At 39.2% G+C, this 25,044-nt stretch overlaps 1 protein-coding gene across 1 annotated transcript in view; it reads left to right on the top strand.

Annotated features, from left to right (window-relative positions):
• Positions 1 to 25,044, top strand: part of dnah5 (dynein, axonemal, heavy chain 5) — a 99,168-nt gene continuing 74,124 nt past the window's right edge. The window contains exons 1-28 of the mRNA XM_086037467.1: positions 1 to 194; positions 10,801 to 10,935; positions 11,061 to 11,145; positions 11,248 to 11,411; positions 12,263 to 12,478; positions 12,700 to 12,837; positions 14,315 to 14,491; positions 14,563 to 14,676; positions 14,818 to 14,925; positions 17,308 to 17,430; positions 17,536 to 17,751; positions 18,118 to 18,144; positions 18,293 to 18,400; positions 18,509 to 18,594; positions 18,790 to 18,997; positions 19,083 to 19,196; positions 19,288 to 19,494; positions 20,145 to 20,225; positions 21,532 to 21,622; positions 21,946 to 22,091; positions 22,273 to 22,450; positions 22,749 to 22,982; positions 23,148 to 23,344; positions 23,460 to 23,553; positions 23,686 to 23,828; positions 24,356 to 24,432; positions 24,539 to 24,663; positions 24,744 to 24,979. Of these exons, the coding sequence (XP_085893593.1) occupies positions 105 to 194; positions 10,801 to 10,935; positions 11,061 to 11,145; positions 11,248 to 11,411; positions 12,263 to 12,478; positions 12,700 to 12,837; positions 14,315 to 14,491; positions 14,563 to 14,676; positions 14,818 to 14,925; positions 17,308 to 17,430; positions 17,536 to 17,751; positions 18,118 to 18,144; positions 18,293 to 18,400; positions 18,509 to 18,594; positions 18,790 to 18,997; positions 19,083 to 19,196; positions 19,288 to 19,494; positions 20,145 to 20,225; positions 21,532 to 21,622; positions 21,946 to 22,091; positions 22,273 to 22,450; positions 22,749 to 22,982; positions 23,148 to 23,344; positions 23,460 to 23,553; positions 23,686 to 23,828; positions 24,356 to 24,432; positions 24,539 to 24,663; positions 24,744 to 24,979 (3,918 nt within the window). The 5' untranslated portion in view covers positions 1 to 104. The remainder of the gene's footprint in view (positions 195 to 10,800; positions 10,936 to 11,060; positions 11,146 to 11,247; positions 11,412 to 12,262; positions 12,479 to 12,699; positions 12,838 to 14,314; positions 14,492 to 14,562; positions 14,677 to 14,817; positions 14,926 to 17,307; positions 17,431 to 17,535; positions 17,752 to 18,117; positions 18,145 to 18,292; positions 18,401 to 18,508; positions 18,595 to 18,789; positions 18,998 to 19,082; positions 19,197 to 19,287; positions 19,495 to 20,144; positions 20,226 to 21,531; positions 21,623 to 21,945; positions 22,092 to 22,272; positions 22,451 to 22,748; positions 22,983 to 23,147; positions 23,345 to 23,459; positions 23,554 to 23,685; positions 23,829 to 24,355; positions 24,433 to 24,538; positions 24,664 to 24,743; positions 24,980 to 25,044) is intronic.

The raw sequence follows: 25,044 nt of genomic DNA, 5'->3' as shown, positions 1-25,044 counted from the left end.
AACAACAGCACTATATCTTGAGTGATTTTGAAGAAACGGTCGTCAAAGCAACACATTTGTTGACGAACTCGATTAGAACTGATTAAAAGGGGAATGCATGAGGCATGTCGTCCACGTCTCGTCTCGTTAAAGTCAGCTACAGGAACCGAAGCAGCCAGCCAGCTGGGCCCGCGGAGTCCCTCAAGGAACTGCAGGTATGAGCAGTAATACTTTGAGCACATCCCTTGGAATTACATTTGTCTCGATTGCAGCCTTTATTTTATTATTTTATTGCAGAAATGATTGGTGTTTGGTGTAAGTGAAGAAAAGCAACGTTTTTAAATTACTTATCCTATGTTGTTACTTGCTGTCACGTATTGGCTATATGTGCACTGATTTTAAACAATTTCAACGTGTTTTTTGTCCATCCATCCATCCATCCATACATACATACATCCATTATCCAAACTGCATATACTCATTGCACAACTTGTATTTTAGAGACACCGTCAGATTTTACTTTTGAGCTATACATACATATATATATATATATATATATATATATATATATATATATATATATATATATATATATATATATATATATATATATATATATATATATATATATATATATATATATATATATATATATATATATATATATATATATATATATATATATGGGACATATCTCTGGACTCGTTGCCATGCGCTGATTGCAGGGCATACACATTACACAAACACCCTTTCACGCTCACATTCACATCTAAAGACAATATAGAGCAGGGATGGGTGACTGGTAGCCCACAGGCCGCACTTTCATTGGCCCTGATTTAGAAACACATAGTAAAAATCTGTTTTTAAAAAAAATAAAATAATTTCAACATTTTGGGGGAAATGATAAAATGTTCCCTCTCTTGTATACTTATGTATTATTACTACTATTGCTATTGTATACTATTGTAGTTTTAAGTTGTAATAGCACCTTGACCACTAGATGGCAGTCACTTAGTTGCACTTTCACTGAGTCTTCTCCATCAGGAATATTGTCTCTAATCGTCTATATGTACATGGTTTACTTTGAGACTTTGGCAGCCATGATTGTTTTGTGGCACTGATGAGTCACACAAAATAAATGGAGGCTCTTTTAGGCAAAGTTAATTTGAGAAAATAACGATATACAGAACATGAAGAGCTCTCAAATCAAAAATACACAAACAATGTTTTTTTTGGACAGTTTGTTTAAAGTGCAAGAGCAGTTCCTAAAAATGTGTGCCCCCCTCCCTCCAAAAAAAATGAACATATTTAAAGCAGCACTCGGCAAGATTTTGACCTTAATAAAAACATTTCACAACTCTTTTGATGAAACATTGACTTACTTGTGTAAGTTACTTCATGTATTTATGAATAACCCACTTTCGTATTAATAGAACATAATTTCCAATACTTTATAGTGAACAAGGGGTAGGACTCAACAAGTTTTTTAATTCTTCCCACTCCCCTTGAACATATAAACTTTACAGAATTAAGATAAGTACTGATTCTTTTTTTTTTAATTTATGTATTTTTTGTTTTCTTTGTGTTTTTCATGTTGTGTTTATATGTTCAATCAATCAATCAATCAATCAATCAATCAATCAATCAATCAATCAATCAGTTGAATGGGACTTGCCTGGGGGCGTGGGGGTCTGTATCGTTTTTACTGGCACCAAGCAACTTTGAGGAGGATGGGATCAACCCTGGCAGGCAAAAAAAAAAAAATACAAATGTCCTGAATTTCTTTACAGCATACTCACTTCCTCCTATCGCTCAAGGACGGAAATCGATTCGAACGTCTATGTGCTCTTACTGGTGTCATGGCAGAAGCCCCAAAACCAACAAAAAAACAAAAGTACTGTTCAAACAAATTTAGATTCATTACCTCATCGCTATTTATCTTTCACACAACCGCTGGAAATAGAAATGTAATTCAGTCCAACTTGCAGACCAGCTCATGATATCATGACACAACGCACTTGCGCGCATGGGAAATGTGGTTGACTTTTGCCAAAACACTACCGCTTTTGCCCACATGGTGCCGCCATAATCCCTTGCTTTAACACTGTTAGCAGTGTTGCAAACGTATATGGTGTCTTGGACAGGCAGCTGGACTCTTGGAGACAAACCAAAGCTCCTTCAACAAAGCAACGTGAAATGCCCTCTAATGCAATGTGAGCATGCAAGTCTGATAATTTGGCTATTTCAAATGACATGCAATTTTTGAGAGAAAACATGCACAAATTGAGTTCCTACGCTTAATGTTGGTTTTCTGTTCAGTTTTGTGCCATCTTTGAATGGTATTTTCATTGATTGATTTTTTTTTTGCATGCGAGCTCTTTGCACTGGAAAAAAAACAGAATTTGGTTATTTTTTAATTTCTTAACTTTGTTGTCAAAGAGGGGATCTTTTGCACATGTATTTTAGCATGAACTATAAGATGTCTATATATATAAAATGTCTTTGTCATACGTCTGGTTAGGAAGTGCATAGTCTTGTGTGGACCCCTGGTAGTGGTGACAAAACGGTGTTGCCCCCAAATTGTCCAGTCCTGATTTGGAGTCTTCATTAACCTCATGAGCATGGTTTTGGAATGTGGGAGTAAGCCTTTTAAAACGGGGGGGAATATGCAAATGTAGAGATGTAATCTCCCAACCCTCAGAAGTGAGGAGAACCATCCTCTGTGCCAACCAAATCCCTCTCCTCTCATGTAAAAATGAGTTAATGTCTAGCTAGCTAGGAGTCTAGACCAGCTCCATTTTCCTATGAGACTTTTGATAATTGTTTTGAGAATCACTGCACCTTTCACTTTGGCCTCCCAGCAGTGATTAAAAATAGTTGCTGGGTGCACTGTGATCGTTAGTCCACTAGATAGCAGTATGTTAACACTGTACTGTAGTTATCATACAACCGATTGTAATTGGGCTGAATGGAAATTTACGTTTTAGAAATAGAAATTACATAACCTGTGTTAGATTTGGTTTGACTAAATCTAAATTCTTCTCACAAAGCAAGGTTCATATATGCCTGGTTTGGTGGGATTAGTGTGGAAGAAATTGAAGGCCTTAATCCTGTCAAACACATTGGGTGAACTTGAATAGGGTGAGCAAGAACCTCTCATCCAATATCAGTTACCTGATCTTAAAATGTCTTTTTGAAGTGTCATATTTATAGATTATAGTTATCGGTTGCATTTATTATATCTTAGGTCCTTCATGTTGATTAATTTTCTTTGTGAGACATTTCATGTCAGTTGCAGATCCATCCTAGGATTAGTTAAATGAGACATAATCAGGTCCATAAATATTGGGATACATTTTGGCTCTGAACATCACCAAATGGATTTGAAATGAAACGAATAAGCGTTAAACTTACAGCATTAATTTGAGGGTATTTACATCCAAATCAGGTGAACGGTGTATGAATTGCAAGTTTGTGTAATGTACAAATTAAAACTCAGGAATATTAAAATCATTTTCAGTCAATTAGTCCAAAATCTGTAACACATACAGTAGACATATCCAGATGCTGTATTTCATACCTGGTGATGCTCTGCCACACCATTGCACACTACTACAACGGTCTTCGGATTCAGGTCTGGTGATTGACTTAGCCATTGCATAACCTTCCACTTCTTTGCCTTAAAAAACCCTTTGGTTGCCTTCACCGTATGCTTCTGGTCATTGTCCTTCTGTACTATGACGCGCCATCCAATGAGTTCTAAAGGATATGGCTGAAGAGCAGATAACATTGCCCAATAAGCTTCAGAATTCATCTGGCTGCTTTTGTCAGCAGTCACACTATCAATAAATACAAGGGAACCAGTTCCTTTGGCAGCCATGGAGCAGCCACTAAAGAGATGAAGATCGAAACTACTGAAATCTACAACAACAATAATAAATGTATAGTTAAATTAACCTCTCTGACAATGTCAATTGACAAAGCACTACACTATTGTCTTCATCAAGTCAGATTTTTAATGCCGCTCTTGTAATGGAGCACATTGTATTGTACAGGTATACCTAATATCGTGGCCAGTAAGTGCACTGTACTACTAAAATAATCACAAAAGACACATTTATATCTCACTGCCTGTATCAGAGTGAGAAACTCAGAAGCCTCTCTTGCTCCCTCTGCCTGTAGCTCTCTCTCGTTCTCCCTCACCACAACATGTATAATTCACAGTCAGTCTCCTGTTTCACGGCAGCTCACGAGCTGACAGTTCGATATAGAAAATCAGTCATGGTGTATTGAATAATTGATGAAATAACTGCTTTTAAATTCAAAGCCTGGCAATGATTTTTTTCAATACAACCCATCAGTTGGACCCATCCGAAGAGAGTTGTGCCACATATCTGCTGGGTGTCACAATGAAAACATTGAATTTTTTATTAATCGGTAGGAGGTATATGTGTGCGTGCCTGAGTGCATGTGTGTGCATGTGTGTGTATGTGGACATTTTTTGAGGGCATAATTATTTTTTTGCACAATTTACTCTCATGGGCACTCACTTCCATTCAAAGGACTGAAAGCAATTTTCCACAACCAGATTTGTGTGGAATTGACTTAACCTGATGTAGGGTCAGGGTACATTTTCACTGAATTAATAGACGTTGTCATAACAATCATGTGATGGATCGTGATGGGAATATAGCTAAGCAAAACAAAAAACTAAAAATCACGTTTGTTGGTCTATTAACATTGCGTTGCCAAAGAGAGCAAGCCATTTTCCACACTTTAGATTGCTTGATATCATTTGTAAAAATAACAAACCCACATGTTTAGACCAAATCAGATGACGTGTCAAAAAATATTAAAATAGACCAAATTTGGACATCGGCGGTTTCCGACAGTGACAATGTGTTAATGACAGAGGTGGGTAAGGTAGGCCAAAAAATTACTCAAGTAAAAATACTGTTACTTCAGAATAATTTGACTCAAGTAGAAGTACAAAGTAGTCATCCAAATAATTACTTTTGTAAAAGTAAAAAAGTACTTGGTGAAAAAACTACTCAAGTACTGAGTAACTGTAGCAACGTCTCATTTTTTATTTTTTTTTTTTTTTCAAAACAACCATTCAATCAGACGAAAATACAAAATAATCATCTTCAGGCAAATTAAAGTTCATCCAAACAATAAAATGAATAACATTTAATTAAAGAATATCTTAAAATAATCTTAAGGTAAATTCAAGTACTTTAATAAACAATGAAATAATAATAGTATAATAAAAGAAATAAATTAAGCACAAGTAGCACAACATTTCAGCCCCTGTACTTTTTTTTTCCAAGGTAGCCCATGAACTCGTATAAACTGTGTGCGTGTGTGCCTGCATGTGTTTCAGTCTGTATGTATGTGACAAAACATGCAAAACCAACATTTTTTCCAAAAGAATCACTCAGTGATGTCACTATTAAGCTTTAACAGTAGTTGGCTCTCAAGGTTCTTGCAGTGAAACTGTGATCGTTTAACAGTGAACAGGAGTCCAGCATGACTGAAAAGTCTCTCACAGGCTGCAGATGCAGACATTTTTGATCCGTTTCATCCGAAAACAACTCTGTTGTCTAAGAGAGAGAGAGACAAAGAGAGAGAGAGAGACGCGTACGTACGCGGAGGGGATTTGAGTAACGGGTTCAATACAGCCTAATGTAGCGGAGTAAGAGTACAGTTTCTTCTTCCCCAAACTTACTCAAGTAAATGTAACGGAGTAAATGTAACTCGTTACTACCCATCCCTGGTTAATGAGCAGGATACATAATTTATTATTATTACTAAGGTTGTTTGTTATTAAGTACTAAGGTTGTTTGATCTCTGAATGAGCAGTAGTGAGAACTCCTTGGACATGTTGGTAGCGCCAGTCAAATACTGTAGCAGCTAAATACCTAATCTCAGCTCCAGACGTTTACTTGATTCTGTGTTGAACTAAATTAGGGATTGAATCACACCTGGCTAATTAACATCTTGTAAATTATTTGCCCCTTTTGAGCCCCTGACAATGGCGGTACTCTGCTGACTGTAATGTTTACATTTCTTTTAGCAATATTGTGCTCATACCGCTAATCATGAGAATTTTGGTCAGAATAATTGTGGTGAAATGAAATCTTCCTAACGTTTCATGTCGATTTACCAGTATACTTTCTGGTTAATTGTGAATTAAAAGACCATGGGATTAGACCGGGGGTCTTCAATCCTGTTCCTCTATTAGACAGACAGGACTCAAATGTTTGTGCTCTATGGCAGAAGGACTGGTTCTGCATTTTACCCAAAATGATCCATAACTCATTTACCTAAAACCCCCATCCTACCACCTCGCTGCCCACCCACCCCCAAAAAAACAAATTATTAAAAAAATATTGAAAAATACATTGGGAAATTAGAAGGATATCAGTTCATTTTCTGTCACCATCCAGAGTAATGTGTGTGTAATTCAAGTAAATTATGGCCTGGTTTACATGCCACTTGTCACCCTTGAGAATTTTGCTTGTTTGACGCCTCCGTCGTATCACTTTTTTTTTTACCAAACAGTGTTAGTGCATACAATAATGAAGGTCTCTTAATGTGGGGAGCTTCATTGCTTTTTATTTCCACCCCCACAGCTCTGCATCCCTTCCCCTGTCCTTCCTACTCTGTTGTGTTAGACGTGTAAGGTGAGAGCAGGGCCATGCTAATTACCTTGTCGACAGCTGGTCATCATACACCGCATTATCCTGTTAGCAGTCTGCGTTTTGGAGCAACAGATAATTTCAGGGTAGCAACCATTCTCACATGGCAAATAAGACAGCTGATTGCTCACAAAGCTGCTTGTTCTGTCTTGTCTTTGTTGGCTGCTCTAATTCTCTGATGTCATGAAAAATGAAGCCAATTAAGAGGGTGGAGTGACTTGAAAAGAAATGCCAGTGTGAAAGGGCAACAATGATGCTGCCTTCAGAATATCAAAATGAGGTAAGGTGACCCAAGTGCTCTGAAGTTTCAGACAGCTTGGCTTCTTAGGTCAAATGCAAATATTTTGTTATCCATGGGGCACAGTCATTAGCGTTGTATGTAGCAAAATGAATCTGGTCGTAAAGGGCAATGGTATACAGAACTTACAGAAGTTTGAGACTTTTGCTAGATTTACACTGCAGGTTCAAGTGCCCCGTTCTTTTTTGGGCTCTTTATTTATGTGTGCATTTCAAGTGAGCGTCAACATCCAGCAACTAACACAGAAGTAAAAATAACAAGACATAAAAGCATTTTTAAAAATGCAGAGTTATGATTTCATGTGTTTTGATTCCCTTCACAATGGTGAATATCCAAACTCTGCCACTTGGAAGCAAAAAGTCTCAACTGTGTCTTTTGAACCATGCGGCGCAAACCCAGTCTTAGTCAGACCAGTGTTATTATATAAGATATTTAAATATGCATGCATAGGATACAAGCAGAATTACAAATATGAAGACAAAAATGTCTTGCTCAATATATAAACTCAATAATGATAGGATGTATTTTGGGCTACTTTTATTTCACACTTTTTAAAAATATTAAAATGAAGGCTTTTAATGCTGATTTAAAATGTGAAAATTGTGCACATTTCTCCTGATAAAAGTGGGGACTCTTGTATTGTTTTGATAATTTTACAATGTCAGACCAGCTGTAATATGAAGTTAATCTTTATATAGCATTCATGGAAATAAATCATCATGTTCCTTGAGGCTTGGGTAAGATATTGGGGGAAAAGTGGTTGAAACTCATTAAGTACAAATCACTTTTAGCTGACTCATTCCATATTTATTTGTACTGAACTAAAAGCAAGATGCTCTGTTAGATTCTACTAACACACAATAATCTGAATAGGGTCATATGAAAAAAATGTTTTGTTATTACTTGTATACAAATAGTTGGGTCTCTGGAGTGCCTGCTCTCCCCTCAAGGATGAAATTAAACAATCAAGAAACTCTTTTGTTATATGAAATTTTGAGTTTTTGAGTGTGGTAAGTTGAGTGGATAAGAAAATTGCAGTTCCTCTGTCTTCTTGTAAATGAGTTAGTGAATACACATTACAATACAGAGGTAACTGAGAGGGGTGTGAGGTTGAGAGGTGATCTGTCATGTTTGGGAAACAGCTCTGGAAACACAGCGTCTCCAAGATCATCCAGGTAAGAAAATCATTGTTTTTACAGTTGTTTACAGTTGTTGCTTCGATTTGCCTGCATATAAATGTTGTTTATGCTGTAGTTGTTATCTCGTACACTGGTGTACACTGTCTTCTACATCTGCCGTATGGACAGAATACACAAACACAATTTGTTAACACTTGCCATGACAATCTCTTATTATTGGCTTGTGCAAAGTATGTGTTCATTCTGTGGTGTCCTCGGCTGTTTGCTTGAATAATCTTCACTTCACTAGACTGTAGCTGTGTTATTTGCATTTGGACAAACTGGGCTTTTCACACAATGAGTAGTAGCAACAGAGAGGGTGTAAAACCAGACACGCACCGAGATCGGTTGCATCATGCAGTGTGCATTCTTCAGTTTTCATTAGTTACAACTAGTTTGGCTGGCAACTGTAATTTATTTGTATTCATTTCTATATATTATTTAACACTGCCACTTACATTTATTCTTGAATGGCGCTCTTTTTGTATTTTTATTTTTATGGTTTAACAGTGCTTATTTGATTTGAGTCCAGAGGAATAATAACACTTTTTGAATTGTTTTTCGTATTACATCTCGAAATGGATAGTTCATGTCCGTCAGTTGAAATTTCATTGAATATTCTTCACTTCTAACTAGTGATCATCTCACAGGTACTACTTAATTTAATCTATCGCAGGTTTATTAAAATAAATCCAATAATTTTGGGGAGAATTAATTTCCACTAATTCATAGACCAGAACCTGTCTATAAATTCATTATGAGGTAGTAGCTAAATCTATGAGGAGCAAGCTCTATTTGTTCAACCTGTGCTGTCTCGATCGAGAGCCTATTATAATGTGATAATTCAGTATGATTTCATCCAAAAAGTACATAAAGGCTTATATGTCACTTGAAAAAGCTTTGTTTCTTTACGTACTGCTTCAACAACTGCTTAAAGTGGAAGTCAACCCAAACATATTTTTTTCAAGAATATGTTCCCAGCAGGCCTACTAGTTGAAACATGGCATTCTGATTAATTTTGCGTTTGTGGAATATAAATTAAGCAGCAAAATGCACTCGTTTTTAGCCATCTCTGGGGGCGGCCATTTTGTCTTCTGTTGACTGAAAATGACATCACAACTGCTCACAATGACCAATCATATTTATCAGAATGCCCAGTTTCAACTAGTGGGCTTGCATAGAACATATTCTTGAAAAAAATGTGTTTGTGTTTACTTCCACTTTAAGTGCATCCATCCATCCATTATCGATACCGCTTCTTCTCACAAGGGTCGCGGGGCGTGCTGGGACACCCTGAATTGGTTGCCAGCACTTTAAGTGCAGTAAAATGTAATTTGTAAGAAAACAATGTTTTCTAAACTTTATAAATGTATAAACAGTAATGTGTTGCAAACATCACAATACACTATCAGAAACATACATTTTACTGCCCAAATATGCAGGGATGGTGGACACGAGTCTTGCTGCGACTTGATTGGCAAAAACTTTTGAAAGGCTCGACTTGACTTTGGCGGCACAGTAGTCGACTGGTTAGCACGTCCGCCTCACAGTTCAGAGGTCGTGGGTTCAATCCCGGCTTCGGCCTCCCTGTGTGGAGTTTGCATGTTCTCCCTGTGCTTGCGTGGGTTTTCTCCGGGTACTCCGGTTTCCTCCCACATTCCAAAAAACATGCATGGTAAGTTGATTGGACTCTCTAAATTGCCCCTAGGTGTGATTGTGAGAGCGGATGTTTGTGTTTGTGTGCCCTGCGATTGGCTGGCAACCAATTCGGGGTGCCCCCCGCCTACTGCCCAAAGACAGCTGGGATAGGCTCCAGCACGCCCTGCGACCCTTGTGTGGATAAGCGGTATCGATAATGGATGGACTTGAACTCTTGACTTTTTTTTTTAACTATTGTGCACCTGGACATTCGTCTATAATTTAGTCTGTCTAGACAATCAAACAACAGAGACGTGGGTCACACTGCAGAGATGGCTGTATTCATGGCACTTTTTCCCTATGATCATCAAACGCAATACAAGATTCTTATTTTCACGCTACTATATGCTCTATATTCGCTCCTATAGCCGCATACCGCTACACACACAAACCTCCGCATTTCAGGTAGCCCGCGTGCACACTCCAACTGTAAATGTCTGATGAATATTCAGTATGGGAACAGTTTCATTGGTCCACTGTGATGTGTTGGTAATTTCATTGGTCAGATGTGGCGAGACTAGGGGTAAATCTACTGATGGCTCGAAGCTCGTCAGTAAAAATTCATTAATTAAAAGTATCACATTGAAAGCCACATGGTTCAAAGCGTGGGAAAAACTAGCCATTTATAGTGTCGAAAATACGGTAAACGCCTAGAGGAAAGCAGCTGTTGGAGAGGTCTGCTGATTTTTGGATGCAATGTGTGAATGCACGTATCAGAGGAAAAGAGCTTGGAAATGTGGTGTCTGGGGTGAGAATAGATATATAAATAAAAGGAATAGAGCTGTCAGGAATTTGTGACAAACAATAATCAAGTCCTCTGCCAACTAACCTGTGACCCATTTCGTGACCCTAAGACTGTGAAGCCCTGATCTAGATGAACAGAAGTCCAAACCTTGTGCATTACCTTCATCGTGATATTAATATATAGTCTGCATATGTTGTTCAGCAAAAGTTAAAGGAGGAGCGTGAAGCCAAGCGTGCCCAGCTTGATGGAAGACATGACTATGTGCTCAGCATTGTGGCTTCATGCCTGGGACTGGAGAAGGCTGATGTCGAGGACGCCATGCTGGAGGGAGATCAGGTCTGATTATGATGTTAATTTTACTGTATATCCAGCTAAGTATGATCTAAATAATATGGAACTAATTTTAGGATAGGTGTACACTGTAGACCAACAAAAATAGTTGTTTTTTTCCCCCCTTTTAGCTTGATCGCATGGAGCAGTTTTTTGTGGCCGAAGGGCTTCTACACCTCATGTTTTACTATCAAGAAAGTGGACCAGTGGATGGAGGTGCATATTATAAATTATGAAGTCTGAATTTTAATCTTCATAAGTGTTTGACTTAATTCAACAATGGTGTTCCTGAATAAGATGTCCATTTGAAAATTGCAGGAACATCGTCATCATCATCCTTTCAATTGCCTCAGCCACCTGGCCAAAACAAAAAGCGTAAAGTGTTTGTGACTGATGGAAAGGATGTGGCTCTGACCGGTGTGTGTGTCTTCTTCACCAGAGCCAACGCCTCCAAGGCGATCACTTCTGAGAACATACACAGAGTAAGGCCATTTAGCAGGAATTACAGAAAATCTAAGTACACCTAGATTAGAAATTTTTCTGGGCATCTTTTCAACTTTGATTAAATCATCCTTTCAAATACTACCATATTTATATGAATTATATGAATGCCAAATCAATGATGCGAATCGAGCGTGCACTTGATTCGCTGTGGCGACCCCTGAGGGGAAAAGCCGAAAGGATAACAACAACATATGAATGCTTTGTATTTGAGAGTAAGATGCTTTTATGGGAGTTTTATGAACTGTTTTAGATGAGAAAGGAGGCAGTTGATTCATTCCTTGAATGATAAACACTGCCTGGGGTGTTAAAAGCTTTTTTTCACCCTTAGGAAGCATTTTAGGCCTATTTTTATGATAAACATTTCCCTTCAATTTGACAGGTTCTTGCCCAGATCCAGTCACATAACAGTATGTTTTGTGATGTATCTTTAACACCACAAGAATAATAATCAACAATAATAACATTCGTTCAACTTTTTTTTTTTTACGTTGACTTGTGAGTGCAGACTTCAGATACCTGCACTTTATAGTGGCAATGAACTAAATTCAACGCACTTAAAAATAAGCAGCAGTTTGCTAAATTGTGAACAATTCATCTAAAAAAAGAGGCTTCCAACTGACTGGTCGTTACCTGAGCCCTGAGCAGTTGTGATGTCATTTTCAGTCGACAGAAGTGACAAAATGGTCGCCTCCTGAGATGGCTAAAAACGGGTATATTCCACAAATGCAATATTAATCAGAATGCTGTGTTTCAACTAGTGGGCCTGCTGGGAACATATTCTTGAAAAAAATATGTTTGGGTTGATTCCACTTTAACCTTTTTTTTCTAGGATGTCAATTTCAATATGTTGGACACCTCAGAGGGTCTGTTAAAAAGTGTGGAACAGCTGCTCTCTGAGGTCTTCATACCGACACTGTCAAAGATGAACCATGGCTGGGGAGAGCTGGCCACTCCACAAGCCCAAGCAGTTAAGCAGGACTTCATATCATCACTGGAAAACTTTGTGTCCGTGTTGGCGGGGGCACAGGAGAGTCTACAAGAAAAGGTTGGCTATAAGCACAATAGAGCCTAATTTATTGACAATGTAACATGAAATACAACAAGTCTGTTGGTGATCACTGTCTAAAATCTGTTTTTATTTGCTACACAGACACATTTTATTTTGTGATTTTAGCAATATTATTTCCTTAATGTTACTTCAACACTCATGCGGCACAGTCATCAATGCAACGCTGCATACAACACAATGTCATTGTCTATGTTCAGGTTACTTTGAAAGAGTGCAATACATTTGACGTGCGGGTCCTGAAAGGCCCGTCAGACTACATGGCGGCAGCTAACAACACGGAGACCATAGAAAAGATAGAAGGCTGCATGAAAGTTTGGATTAAGCAGATCGAACAGGTATGAACCCAAATATTTTAACACATATATTTTATAATGCCATATACCTTGATGTTAGAATCCCAATTGAATTAAATTAAAATAAAACAGCAAAAATGAAATATAGGAAACACTAATACATAAAATACTACACGCCAATGAATGAGATAATCCGGTGGGAAATCTGTATTTATTACACAGTGGAATGCTTTGAGAAAATAACAATGTAAGAAAAGTTAATGGAAATCAAAATCCTCATCACATGGAGGTCTGGGTTCGAAGTCATACTCAAAATCCAAGTGGAAAATCAAATCACAGGCTGATCCAACTCCAGACGAGTCAAAATGAGCCTCAGTTGTGTGTGTGGCCTCCACGTGCCTGTATGCACACCCTACAATGCCTTGGCATGGTCCTGATGAGATCATCGATGTTCTCCTAAGGGATCTCCAGATCTGCATCAGAGCGTCACTCAACTCCTGAACAGTCTTTGCTGCATTGGTCAATGGAATGAGACATGATGTTCCAGATGTGCTCAATTGGATTCAGGTCTGGGGAATGGACAGACGAGTCCATAGCACATGCATCAGTGTGTTACAATGGGTCTGAGCGTCTCATCCCGGTATCTAGTGGCAGTCAGGGTACCTGTGGTTAGCACATGGAGGTTCTGTACGACCCTTCAAACAAATTGTTTCCGAGACCCTCACTGACCCATCGCCAAGCCGATCATGCTTGGAGGATGTTGCAGGCAGCAAAATGCTCTCCGTGGCATTGCCAGACTCTGTTAAATCTGTCACATATGCTCAATGTGAACCTGCGTTCATCCGTGAAGAGCACACAGCGCCAATGTTGCATCTGACAGTCTCCGTGTGCCCCACTGAATGTCGGGCCCTCATACCACTCTCATGCAATGTGACCGTTTGAGCAGAAACATGCACATCGGTGGTTTGCTGGCAAAATGCGAAAGTGACAAAAATCAGACAGAAAGGATGAGGACATGGAATGGTCTATGGTCACCACCTGAAGCACTAGTGCTTTATACACTTGTCTTCTCAACTGCATTTCATTTCCACCTGTTTGAAGTTCCATTTGTAAAACAGCAGCTGAAACTAATTTACAATGAGTTTTGTCTTCCGAACTTGGCCGGCTGATACCCCAGACTTGGAGTTACATGGTTTTGTTTATCTGTTATTTGAGCATTATTTTATCAATATAATGCCTATTTAGTTCTTTTTTTTTTTTTTCAATTTAAAAAATACATAACATGCCTTGACCCTGAATTATGGTAAAATATGGAAAAAAAACAAAAGCAAATATAAATTCAAATATGATGTGATCCACTTCAGTGTTTGCCTCTTCAAATATGATGTGATCCACTTCAGTGTTTGCCTCCAAATGTACAAGATTCTGATTAGATGCTTAAATTCAACCTTCACATTATTAACATTTCAAAGCAGACCCGTCTTTGTTAAGTTGAATCACAAATGATATTGTGCTTTAGATTTTAGCTGAGAGTGACCAGCTGAGAAAAGAAGCCGAAGACCTTGGCCCACGGGCCGAGCTGGACCACTGGAAGAAACGAATGTCCCGCTTCAACTACCTTCTGGATCAGCTTAAGAGCCCTGCTGTAAAGGCGGTATTGGGTGTTCTCTTGATGGCAAAATCTAAAATCATCAAGGTAAGGAAACAATCACATACAAATGGCACTATCATACCTTTGTAAGCTCAATGATGATTTGCTCTGCCTAGTTGTGGCGGGAATTGGATGCCAGGATCACTGAGTCAGCCAATGAGGCCAAAGATAACGTCAAGTATCTCTACAGTTTGGAGAAGTTTTGCGATCCTCTTTACAACAGTGACCCTGTACGGCAAATAGTTTAGTCCCTTTAAAGATGACATGGATGTTTATTTATTTCTAACACACTTATTGCATCATACTCAGTTTTTCATGTATTGGCTTAGTCATACCTACTTTGTACATTATGTGTTCCTGCTTGAAACCAGGTTTCAATGGTGGATGCTATACCAGGTCTTATCAACGCCATCAGGATGATTCACCGAATCTCTCACTACTACAATACATCTGAAAAGATTACATCACTTTTTGTCAAGGTAACAATGCATGTTTTATACAGCTTTGATTTTCATGGCTTTTTTTTACTGTGGATTTTGCCAATGTTTTAACCAGAGCTGGGCACTTGACCCTTTTTTGCCTGTCCGGCCGCGACCCTCCACCCTTGACCTGGGTACCCTTCCGACCTCGACCGCCCAGCCATATTCATAAACATTGTCGGTCCCCGCCCCGTTCCAAATACCCCCCCCCCCCAAAAAAAAAAACGTGCATGATGCCCCCGCGGGAGAGATGCTAACAGAAGAGGTTTATTTAAAGACAATTAGCTGGCTAACGGGGAGGCACGGTGGTCGACTGGTTAGCATGTCCGCCTCACAGTTCAGAGGTGTGGAGTTTGCATGTTCTCTCCGTGCCTGCGTGGGTTTTCTCCGGGTACTCCGTTTTTTTCCCACATTCCAAAAACATGCATGGTAAGTTGATTGGACTCTCTAAATTGCCCCTAGGTGTGATTGTGAGCGCGGATGTTTGTCATTGTGTGCTTTGCGGTTGGCTGGCAACCAATTCAGGGTGTCCCCCGCCTACTGCCTGACGACAGCTGGGATAGGCACCAGCATGCCCCGCAAACCTTGCGGGGATAAGCGGTATCGATAATGGATGGATGGATAGCTGGCTAACTTACTATTCAAACCCGCTGTGCAGAGCTGGGCACTTGACCATTTTTTGACGGTCCGGCCACGACCCTCCACCCTTGACTTGGTTACCCTTCCAGCCGCGACCCTCCGGCCATATTCATAAACATTGTCGGCCCCCGCTCCATTCCGCCCCCCGACCCCCAAAAAATAAATAAATAAAGCATCCGTGATTGACGTCGCTGCGGGAGAGACGCTAACGGCAGCGGCTTTTTAAAGATCATTAGCTGGCTAATTTACTATTTGAACCCGCTGTGGACATGCTTCAAATGCGCCAGTAGTATTTACCCAACTGCGTGCTTCCTTGCATTGCGAGCCCCGGGGTTGGAATTGTCGGATTGTATAATTATTTGGGTCCAATAATTATAGAGAAGAGTCGTAGAAGAAGAAGTCGCAGAAGTCGTAGTCAAGTTACTTACCGGTATTTATTTTGCACACTTCCCCTCCTTCCCGGCCTTCAAAATAAAAGCAAACCATCAAACCACTATACACTGCAGGTTTGCTATGGCGTATTTCTGGAAGTAGTGAACGCCAGAAAAAGTGCATGAGCTCCACCTTGATGTGCTAGCGTCTGAAGATACTCGTGGACACAAATTGTTTTGAAACAAGTCGGAGGGCGTCGCTTCAAAAAGACAGTGACAACAATGCATATCGTGCCTGCTACAACCATAAAGGGATGACTAGATGATGCATTTAATTTTATTGCGAAAATGATCTGGAAGGTGGTGGCTAAGGGGGAACGTGGGTGAGTAGCTTGTTTACTTTGAGTGATGGGACTTTGCAGCAGCAGCGTGGCTCATCAGTGTCCGTGTGGCAAACTGTATGTCATCGCAACATGTGAGACAGCAACGTGCGCTCAAGCGTGTTATTATTTCAACGTAACCCGCGCCTCCCACCTGCAACTGGAGCATACCATTACAAGAGGGGGCGGAGGGGCAATACCACAATCCCTATAACAGCAGTTGTCGCTCGCGCGGAAGTAGAAAGAAGCCTAAAAGCAGCCTTTCACCGAGTAGGCTGAGAAGAAATTTGGCCGCTTCACGAGCACGTCACACGCACGAGGGTCGATTAGTGGGCCGGACTAAAATCAACTTCCGGCCATGCTTAGTCCAGCCATTTCTTTAAATTTGTCACCCCCCACCCCTTCGCCCCAAAAATAGGCATTCGGCCGGAGGGTCCGACCGGTCCGGCCCAGGGACGGACTGCCCAGCTCTGGTTTTAACGTATTATTATGAGTTTGGTTAGCTCATATACTCCACAAGGGAGTTTGAATCCTGGCTCCGGCTTTTCTAGGTGGAATTTGTATGTTCACCCTGTGCTTGCGTGTTTTTTTCCCAAGTATTCCAATTTCCTCTTATATTCCAAAAGCATGCATATATGGTTCATCGAGCAGGTCTAAATAGTCCTTAGGTGTACATGTGAGTGTGAGTGATTGTATGTGCCCACTGCTTGTGACCAGTTTTCACCAGTTCTCAACTGTCGACAGCATGTTACCTGTGACCCTAATGAGGACAGTGGTATAGGAAATGGATGGATGGTATTAAAATAATCCAAAAATAAAATGTGTAAATGTGAAAATGTAAGATGAGCATGTGTGTAATGGCTGACTTAATAAAACAACACTTGCAAATATTAACAAATACATCAAGCTTTAAAAAAAATTGCATTATGTTTGTTTTAATATTGTATCCCAGGGTAATATTTTTTGTCTTGTTCGTTTTTGCTTTTTAATAGGTCACAAACCAGATGATAACAGCCTGCAAAGCCTACATCACTAACAATGGTGAAAATTCCATTTGGGATCAGCCACAACGGATTGTAGAGGAGAAAATCAGAGCAGCCATCCACTTAAATGAGGTAGTGAGCTCAGTATTTTTTACTTTTTTCCCCACTCAAAGAGAAGTTTCCATGAGCAAAGTATTTGGTGCTGCCCATAGTAACTTATGTGTTGCATGTCTTTAGGATTACCAGCATTGTTTCCATAAAACCAAGACAAAGCTTGAACAGACTCCCACAGAACGACAGTTTGACTTCAGTGAGATGTACATTTTTGGGAAGTTTGACACATTCCAGCGTCGACTCAACAAGATCCTGGAAATGTTGGCCACCATTTCTACCTACTCGGCCCTTCAGGATGCAAAAATAGAGGGATTTGAGATGATGGCAACCAGGTTTCAGGTAAAATCTGATTGCTAGATTAGCAAATTTTAATGCTAACTGGAGTTCAATAATCCACCCAAGAAAATATGTCGACTCCAGTGGCACCCCTTGTGGTAGAATTGAAGTTGTTTATAATTACACCCCTAATGTCCTGATCTTCTCGAAATCTTATATGATGGGTTAGGACATCATGAAAACACAAGGGGCTTTGCCTAATTGTTAGTAAAATGTGTTGACACTTTCTACTAACATGCAGTTCGACATCATAATTGAAACATAGATAGATTACACTAATACACTGGATTTATTGCATTCCATGATACACATTTTCTCCATAATGATCTGAATTTTGTGTTTATGCCTGTGCTGTCATGGATGAACAAGACTACAGAAATGCAGGCAAAATGGGAGGTAATGTATAATTTGGGATGTCTAACCTTTATTCATAAATGACACAAATTCAAGATTAGACTAGTTACAGCTCCATTTGGATTGCAGCAAAACACTGATTTGAGAGGCATGATGATTTAAAAAAACAATGTAATTGTTGATATGGCAGGCAATAGTGCTGAACATGAAGACAAAACATTACAGTTTCCTTGACCAGAGAAGAACTGACTTTGATGTGGACTATGAGGAATTCTGCAAAAGCACCACTGAACTTCATGTAGGTTAAATATGACAAAGTAGTTATTTTGAGTACTTTAATTCAAGAGAGTTATAACCTGAAATTGTAACATTTTTATTTTGATTTTTTTCCCTGTGGTTTTTGTAGGAGCAGCTGATGAATTTTATGGATTGTACTTTCGACAAAATTCAAAATACAGAACAAGCTCTAGATGTGCTTAAAAGATTTGAAAGGTAGTCCACAGTTAATGTCTTAGTCTGCCCCTTGTTGTTCCCTGTTGTGATCACACACTTTATTTCAGTTAAAAAAAAGAAAGAAAGAAATGCTACATGTTAAAATGAGATGTTTGACACCTACTTAACCACTTGACTAACGGCTAATTCTCCGTACATGTAATTGACTGAATCCATTTTCTGCAACTATATTAGACTGGGTATCCCCAACCTCGGCTTTGATCAGAAGTACCAGCATGTTCTCAAGAGCTTTGGCCGTGACATTGAAATGGTGTCCAATCTCTACATGAAGCAAAAACTCGACCCCCCAATTGGCCGAAACTTGCCCCCAGTCTCTGGCCGGATCATGTGGGCTCGGCAACTGTATAGCAGAATTCAGGGCCCCATGGATTTGTTTCAAAAGGTTCATTTATCATCATCCTAATCATCACTGCCTTGAAACATTAACATGTTTAAAATGTACCTATCCTTCTTTTATATCTGGATAGCACACTGGGGTTCTTTCCACACCAGAGGCTAAGAAGATCATCAGGAATTACAACAGGGTAGCAGCAGTTCTGCTTGAGTATGAGATACTTTACCATCAAAGCTGGATGAAAAAGGTATAGAGGAAACACACACACACACACACACACAAAACTGTTTTCTTTCCCCTCCCCACACTGCAACATACCACCTCCCCCTTGAATCCAGGTTGAGGATGCCAGGCCTGGCCTACAGGCGTCTTTGCTGTTCCGGTCAACAGAGACAGGAGAGCTGTTTGTCAACTTTGACCCAGAGATTATGAAGCAGATCAGAGAGGCAAACTGCATGAGCAGAAACAATTTGGAGGTCCCACCCTTTGCTGCTCTGCTGCAGCAACAGCAGGAAACCCTCAAAAGGAACTTCAACAATTTACAGGTCGCTATCAGCTCACACTTACTACTCACTACTGAAAAAGATCTTTTGAGATGAAAATGTGCGGTAAAAGTTTCCAAACAGTATGGCATTCAATGTTAGTGTATTCACATCAGGATTATAATAGTTTGTGATTTTTCATTATGGTTAGTTATTATTTTGTTTTGACTTTAGCTTTTTACATTCAGTGAGTGTCAATTAGTTTTCAAAGCAAGTTTCATAGTTTTATATGTTTGAAAATGTTCAGTGTTATTTTAGTTTTTATTCGTTTTAGTATTAGCTTTAGTTTATTTTAATATATCATAGTAACAGATCACTAAGGATTGTATAAGTAAATTAAGATATAATTCTCAAACAAATGCTTAACCTTCCTTCTTCTGTAGCTGCGGATGTACAGCAATACCGACATAAATACATTTAAGATGAGCCCTGAAAGCTCATGTATGAAATTAATTGACAAAGATAAAAACAAGGACATTTTCGCTATAATTACGTTTAGTTTTAGTTAGCTTTATAAACATAAGATGTATTTTGAGTTAGTTTTCATTTTTTAAAAGGCATTCTCTGTTTTTTGTTAACGAAAATGCTGTCAGCTTTCGTGAACTATAATGAACTTACTTCATAATCGATGTTAAATGCCTTTGCTGTTTCAGTTCATGCTGAGTGAGAATGCCAGAGTTCGCGGGAAGATTCAGAGTGCCTTTGAACAACTAGCCATGCCACATGTTACTAAGGTAAGGGGTGTGCATGCATGTGTGGTGTTGTTTACATTGTGTCCTCACTAGAAGTCGTAATTTGTGGAATTTGTGTTATGGAATGTGCTGCCGCAACACACTGCACAAACATAGATAAAGCTATCTTAAGTCAGTGTTTTTCAAACTTTTTTTGAGTCAAGGCACATTTATTTCATTGAAAAAATCCCGCGGCACACCACCAGCTGAAATAGTGAAAAAAAAAAGAGCTTATTTTAACAATATAAGTGTTATATTGTTTATATAAGCATTTTTTAACATTGAAGGATGGCATTTTATTAGAAACATAGTAGTATTATAATGTCTTGAATAGGAATTAAACACAAAGAAAAGAGTATTTTATAATGTTTCATATTGATACTTACTCAGTGTGAAACATGGGCCTGTATGGATAAACATGCGTCACGAATTCGCTTGTCTCTAAACAAAGACGATTTGCTACCTGCTGCTGCTACCTGCTGGTATTGGAAGAGTACTGCAATGTAGTAAAGACATGATTACGCTGCCAGGCGCTAGACCGCACAGGCACACAATTTAGATCATTTCCCACGTGCCGCAGCACACAGTTTGGAAAACACATCATTTCTTTAAATCGTAATCTTTTTATCGTAAAAGTTCCATGCTCTCGAAATCAAATTCTTTCTACTGTTTCATGGTATAACATACTGTAGGTCAAAATGGATCTGTGACATGTTTTAAGTTTGACAACTATGCATGTCGATTATTTGCAATTGGAGATAAAAGGCAAATGTCTTCTTTAACGATTGGATCAGATTTAGGCGTTGTTTTGACGTTGATTTGACACTCATTGAAAAAACTCAAAACTGAGAGCTACCTCTTGGGTACTGATTAAGGCTACCAGTTTGATACACACTTCTGAAATAACACATTTGCTCAACTTTTAATAATGTGTGTTAATATTAATAATTAATGACATTACGTTAACGTGAAGACAAAAATTATGTTTTCTCACAGTAATTAGGAAACAAACGGCTCAATATCAATATACAACACTTAATATATCTCTATCCATCTATCTATATCTCTCTCTCTCTCTCTGTATATATATATATATATATATATATATATATATATATATATATATATATATATATATAGCAGCATTTGTTTTCTGTGACTTTAATCTCAGTCTTTAATCTCTTTTTTCTTGTTAACATAATTTAGCTTGTCTGACCATGCATGCGATGCCATGAAGTACAGTATATGACTCTAACAGAGTGTATGACTCTAACAGAGTGTGTAAAGTAATTTCTCATTAACTTGACAGGTAGATGAGGCAATACAGCCAGGGTTGACCTCCCTCAACTGGACATCAATGAACATTGACAAGTACCTCAGTTCCATTTACAAATCCTTGGGTAAGTTAACATCAATCAAGCAAGATCAGGCTCTCACTTTGTAATGAACAAGTTATTTTACAACTCAGAGCAGGCTTCATCTGATTAAATTAACATTCCTCTCTGCATTTTTCATACTGTGTGTGGTCATTCATATTCATAATAAATATGCAGTCTCATCACCTCTCCTCTTCTTTATGTACGATATTCCCATTTTTTTTGTATCTGGTTGCTGCTCCTCCTCCTGTCACTGTGCACTCTTTACATCTCCTCGATCATATTCGCTGCTCGTCATCATGTTTCCATCCATTTCTGACAAATTCTTGATGCCCTCTCTTCTCCAGAGAATCTGGAGCTGTTGATGGACAGAGTGAATGACCTGGTAGAGTTCAGGATAGATGCAGTGTTGCAGGAGATGAGCACATGTACACTGTGCATACTCCCAGAAGATGAGCCTGTTACCTGTGAGGACTTTGTTAAGACCACCAGGGTAAATGCATACTGTACATAGTGTTAAAAAAACAAAACAAAAAAAACAGAAGGGAGTTGGCTGCATAATTTAGGACCCAACAAATTAACAAATTCATATATATATATAAATATATATATCTCAGCCGTGTTGGGCCACCATTCTCTGTGCCTTCTTATGCATTTACTGTATGTGTGCATAGGACTTGTGTATTAAGCAAGCGCAGAGTCTGCACACCAAGAGCCTGCAGGTGGAGGAAGCCGCTAATGAATTGATCAACATGCTGCTGGAGTTTGACCATAATCAAAGAGAGGAAGCTGAAAAGACGGAAGAAGAAATCTACCCTCAGAGGAAAACAGAAGACAGTGTCGACAGGGAAGGTATTAACACTCCATTTTGTGAAAAAAAAAAAAAAAACCAAACAAAAAAAACCCAGCTCAATTTGATGATTAACGGGGAAAAAAAATACCAACGATGGAAGACTTTCATGAAAGAGTTCAGTAAGACAGTAATTACCTCATAGTCGTTCTCACAGAGCAACGCAGCTACAATATTGTCATGATCAGAACGAAAATAGCTCACAAGAGTTTAAGTTGTACGTATATCTAGAAACCTGTGACATCATTTTGTGCATGTGCAACTGCTGACCCTGTACAACGAATGCTGAGGGCCTCTCAGAAGCCCGTCTCTCCTCTAGACAAATCTTGCTACCTCCTGCAACTGTTGGTCCTTCTTCCCCCTTGGTGAGGAGGAGGAGGAAGAGGGACCTGATGCAAGTGATGGAGTTGGAGGCTCAGGAGTTGCTGTCATATTTCAACCAACGCAACGTAGATGCTTTGTTCAGACTGACGCGCAACACCCTGGAGACACTACGCAAGCGCATCCAGATCTCCCCACTTGCACATTTCATGGGTGGGCTTTTGCTTCTAGTATTTTTCTATAAGCTATGATAACAATCGACATTCAGGACATCATAAGATGCTTTAATTTTTTTCTTTAGCTGTCTAATGACCTCAAAAATGTCACTTTTCAGTTTGTCAAATTGCACTAGCGAGAAACCCTTCTCTTGTCCTTTAGGTGAGAATGACTCACCCAAACGCGGGAGGAGCAAAGGCCAGCAGGCGATCTTCAGAGTCAATGTGACCCTCTCCATCCCAAACATTGCCATCGTTCCGACTCTGGAGGACATACAGCAGGCATTGAATCGGGCTGTAGAGTGTGTAGTCAGTGTGAGCAAAGGCATTGGCCAGTGGAACAAAGAAAGGAGCTCAAAGGTGTGTTTCTTGTACAAAGCAGGTAGCAACTAGTTGTATGTAAGTGGAGCCTATTTTGTTTAACTCCACAACTTGACCAAGCCCTGGGAAAACATTCTATTTGGTTCTTTTGCAGAGAAAAATGAATGAAAAGCGAATAGCAGCACTGAAACCAGACAGTTCTGAAAGTGAATCAGAAGATGGAACAGCAACATACCGGAGCCTTGCGGGTGCAGCAAATAAATCATGGCATTAATTGTTCCTTTTGTCAATCAGAAAACAAAACAATAACTACTAATGTGCTGTTGTGTCTTCAACAACATATGTAGTAGTATGACACATTTTAACTCCATACCTTTCAGATGGCAGCACCTCGGACATATCAGCTTATGTGAGCCAAGCCTTTCCCATCCAAGCCAGAAACTACTACAAAAGTGTGTCTGAGAACAAGGAGATTGTCAAACTGGTTTCTGTCATTGGCACATCCATTGTCTCCAACAGAAAGGTATCCTTACTTTCACGTCAACAGGAACAGATGATTCAAAGATAGTTATGTGAATATAACAAATCCGAAAATTTACATTTTCCCCGTTCCTTATCGTGCTGCCGACGTTTTATTTACAAAAGATAACAAAAATGATAGATGCAATTTTATAGTGCTTAGATGTACTGTATGTATAATGTTACATTCATGCATTCTTGGGCGATGGTAGCTTATTTGTTCGCAACACGGTTCAAGCCCTTTTGTTGAAAAAATAAAAAAATATATAAACTAGAATTTGGAGATTTTGGGGGATGTTAGTTTGCTTCCTGATTTTTGTTGAAGCACAATTGTACTCAGATGTGCCTCATGAGTCTGGCATCTCTTGCCTGCCTGCATGTTTGTGGTCTGGTTCTGTATGTGCGAAACACAAATGTGTGTACAACAGACTGTTAATTACATTTCTTTTTGAGGGATCATAAGGATAACAAGTAATAAGTTTGATCATATTATGCGTATTGCTTTCAATTTCCTTGCTTGCTTGTGTGCAGGAGGTGACGCAAGCGCTGGATCGTTTCAGCAGTTATCATCACATTTGGAGAAAGGAACGTGGTGATACCATGCAGAAGTATGATCATCACAAACAATATCTATTGGCGATACAAGTACTTTAATCATTGGCAGGTAAACTACTTCATAACAATTATATCATTGGGTGTTGTTTTTCTCCCCAGGTTCCTTCAGGGTAGTCCATTGCTGTCAGAGTTTGAGAGCCAGATTCTTTACTATCGAGACTTGCAACTGGAAATAAACTCAGAGCCTGAATGCATTACTGTTGGGGCACTGGCGCTATTTACAGGTTACATTACAAAGAACCTTATATTGACTGCTCACCAATTAACCAATATAATGACCAGTATTTGTTTTCTTTTCTACAAGTGGATCTGAAGCTGTCTCTCACCACTGAAACTAAGAATTGGATGGTGGACTACGGGCTGTACTGTAACAGGAAATATCGTTCCGAGATGGACCAGATCTTCAGTTTCGTTGATGAAGCAGGGAAGAAACTGAATCGGCAAATTAAAGATCTGGACGACATTCGCATTGCCATGGCAGCGTTCAAGGAGATCAGAGAAAGCCAAATAGCCATTGACTTTCAAGTTGGTCCCATTGAGGTAAAGCAGACAATGCAGTTATCTCTCCATGTATATGCAAATTACCAAAGGAAGAAAAGTAGGGA

The sequence above is a fragment of the Filicampus tigris genome, chromosome 8 (assembly GCF_054856515.1).
Source record: "Filicampus tigris isolate MCC_2025a chromosome 8, RoL_Ftig_1.0, whole genome shotgun sequence".
NCBI classification, from domain to species: domain Eukaryota; kingdom Metazoa; phylum Chordata; class Actinopteri; order Syngnathiformes; family Syngnathidae; genus Filicampus; species Filicampus tigris.
This window is presented reverse-complemented; position numbering and strand designations above follow the sequence as displayed.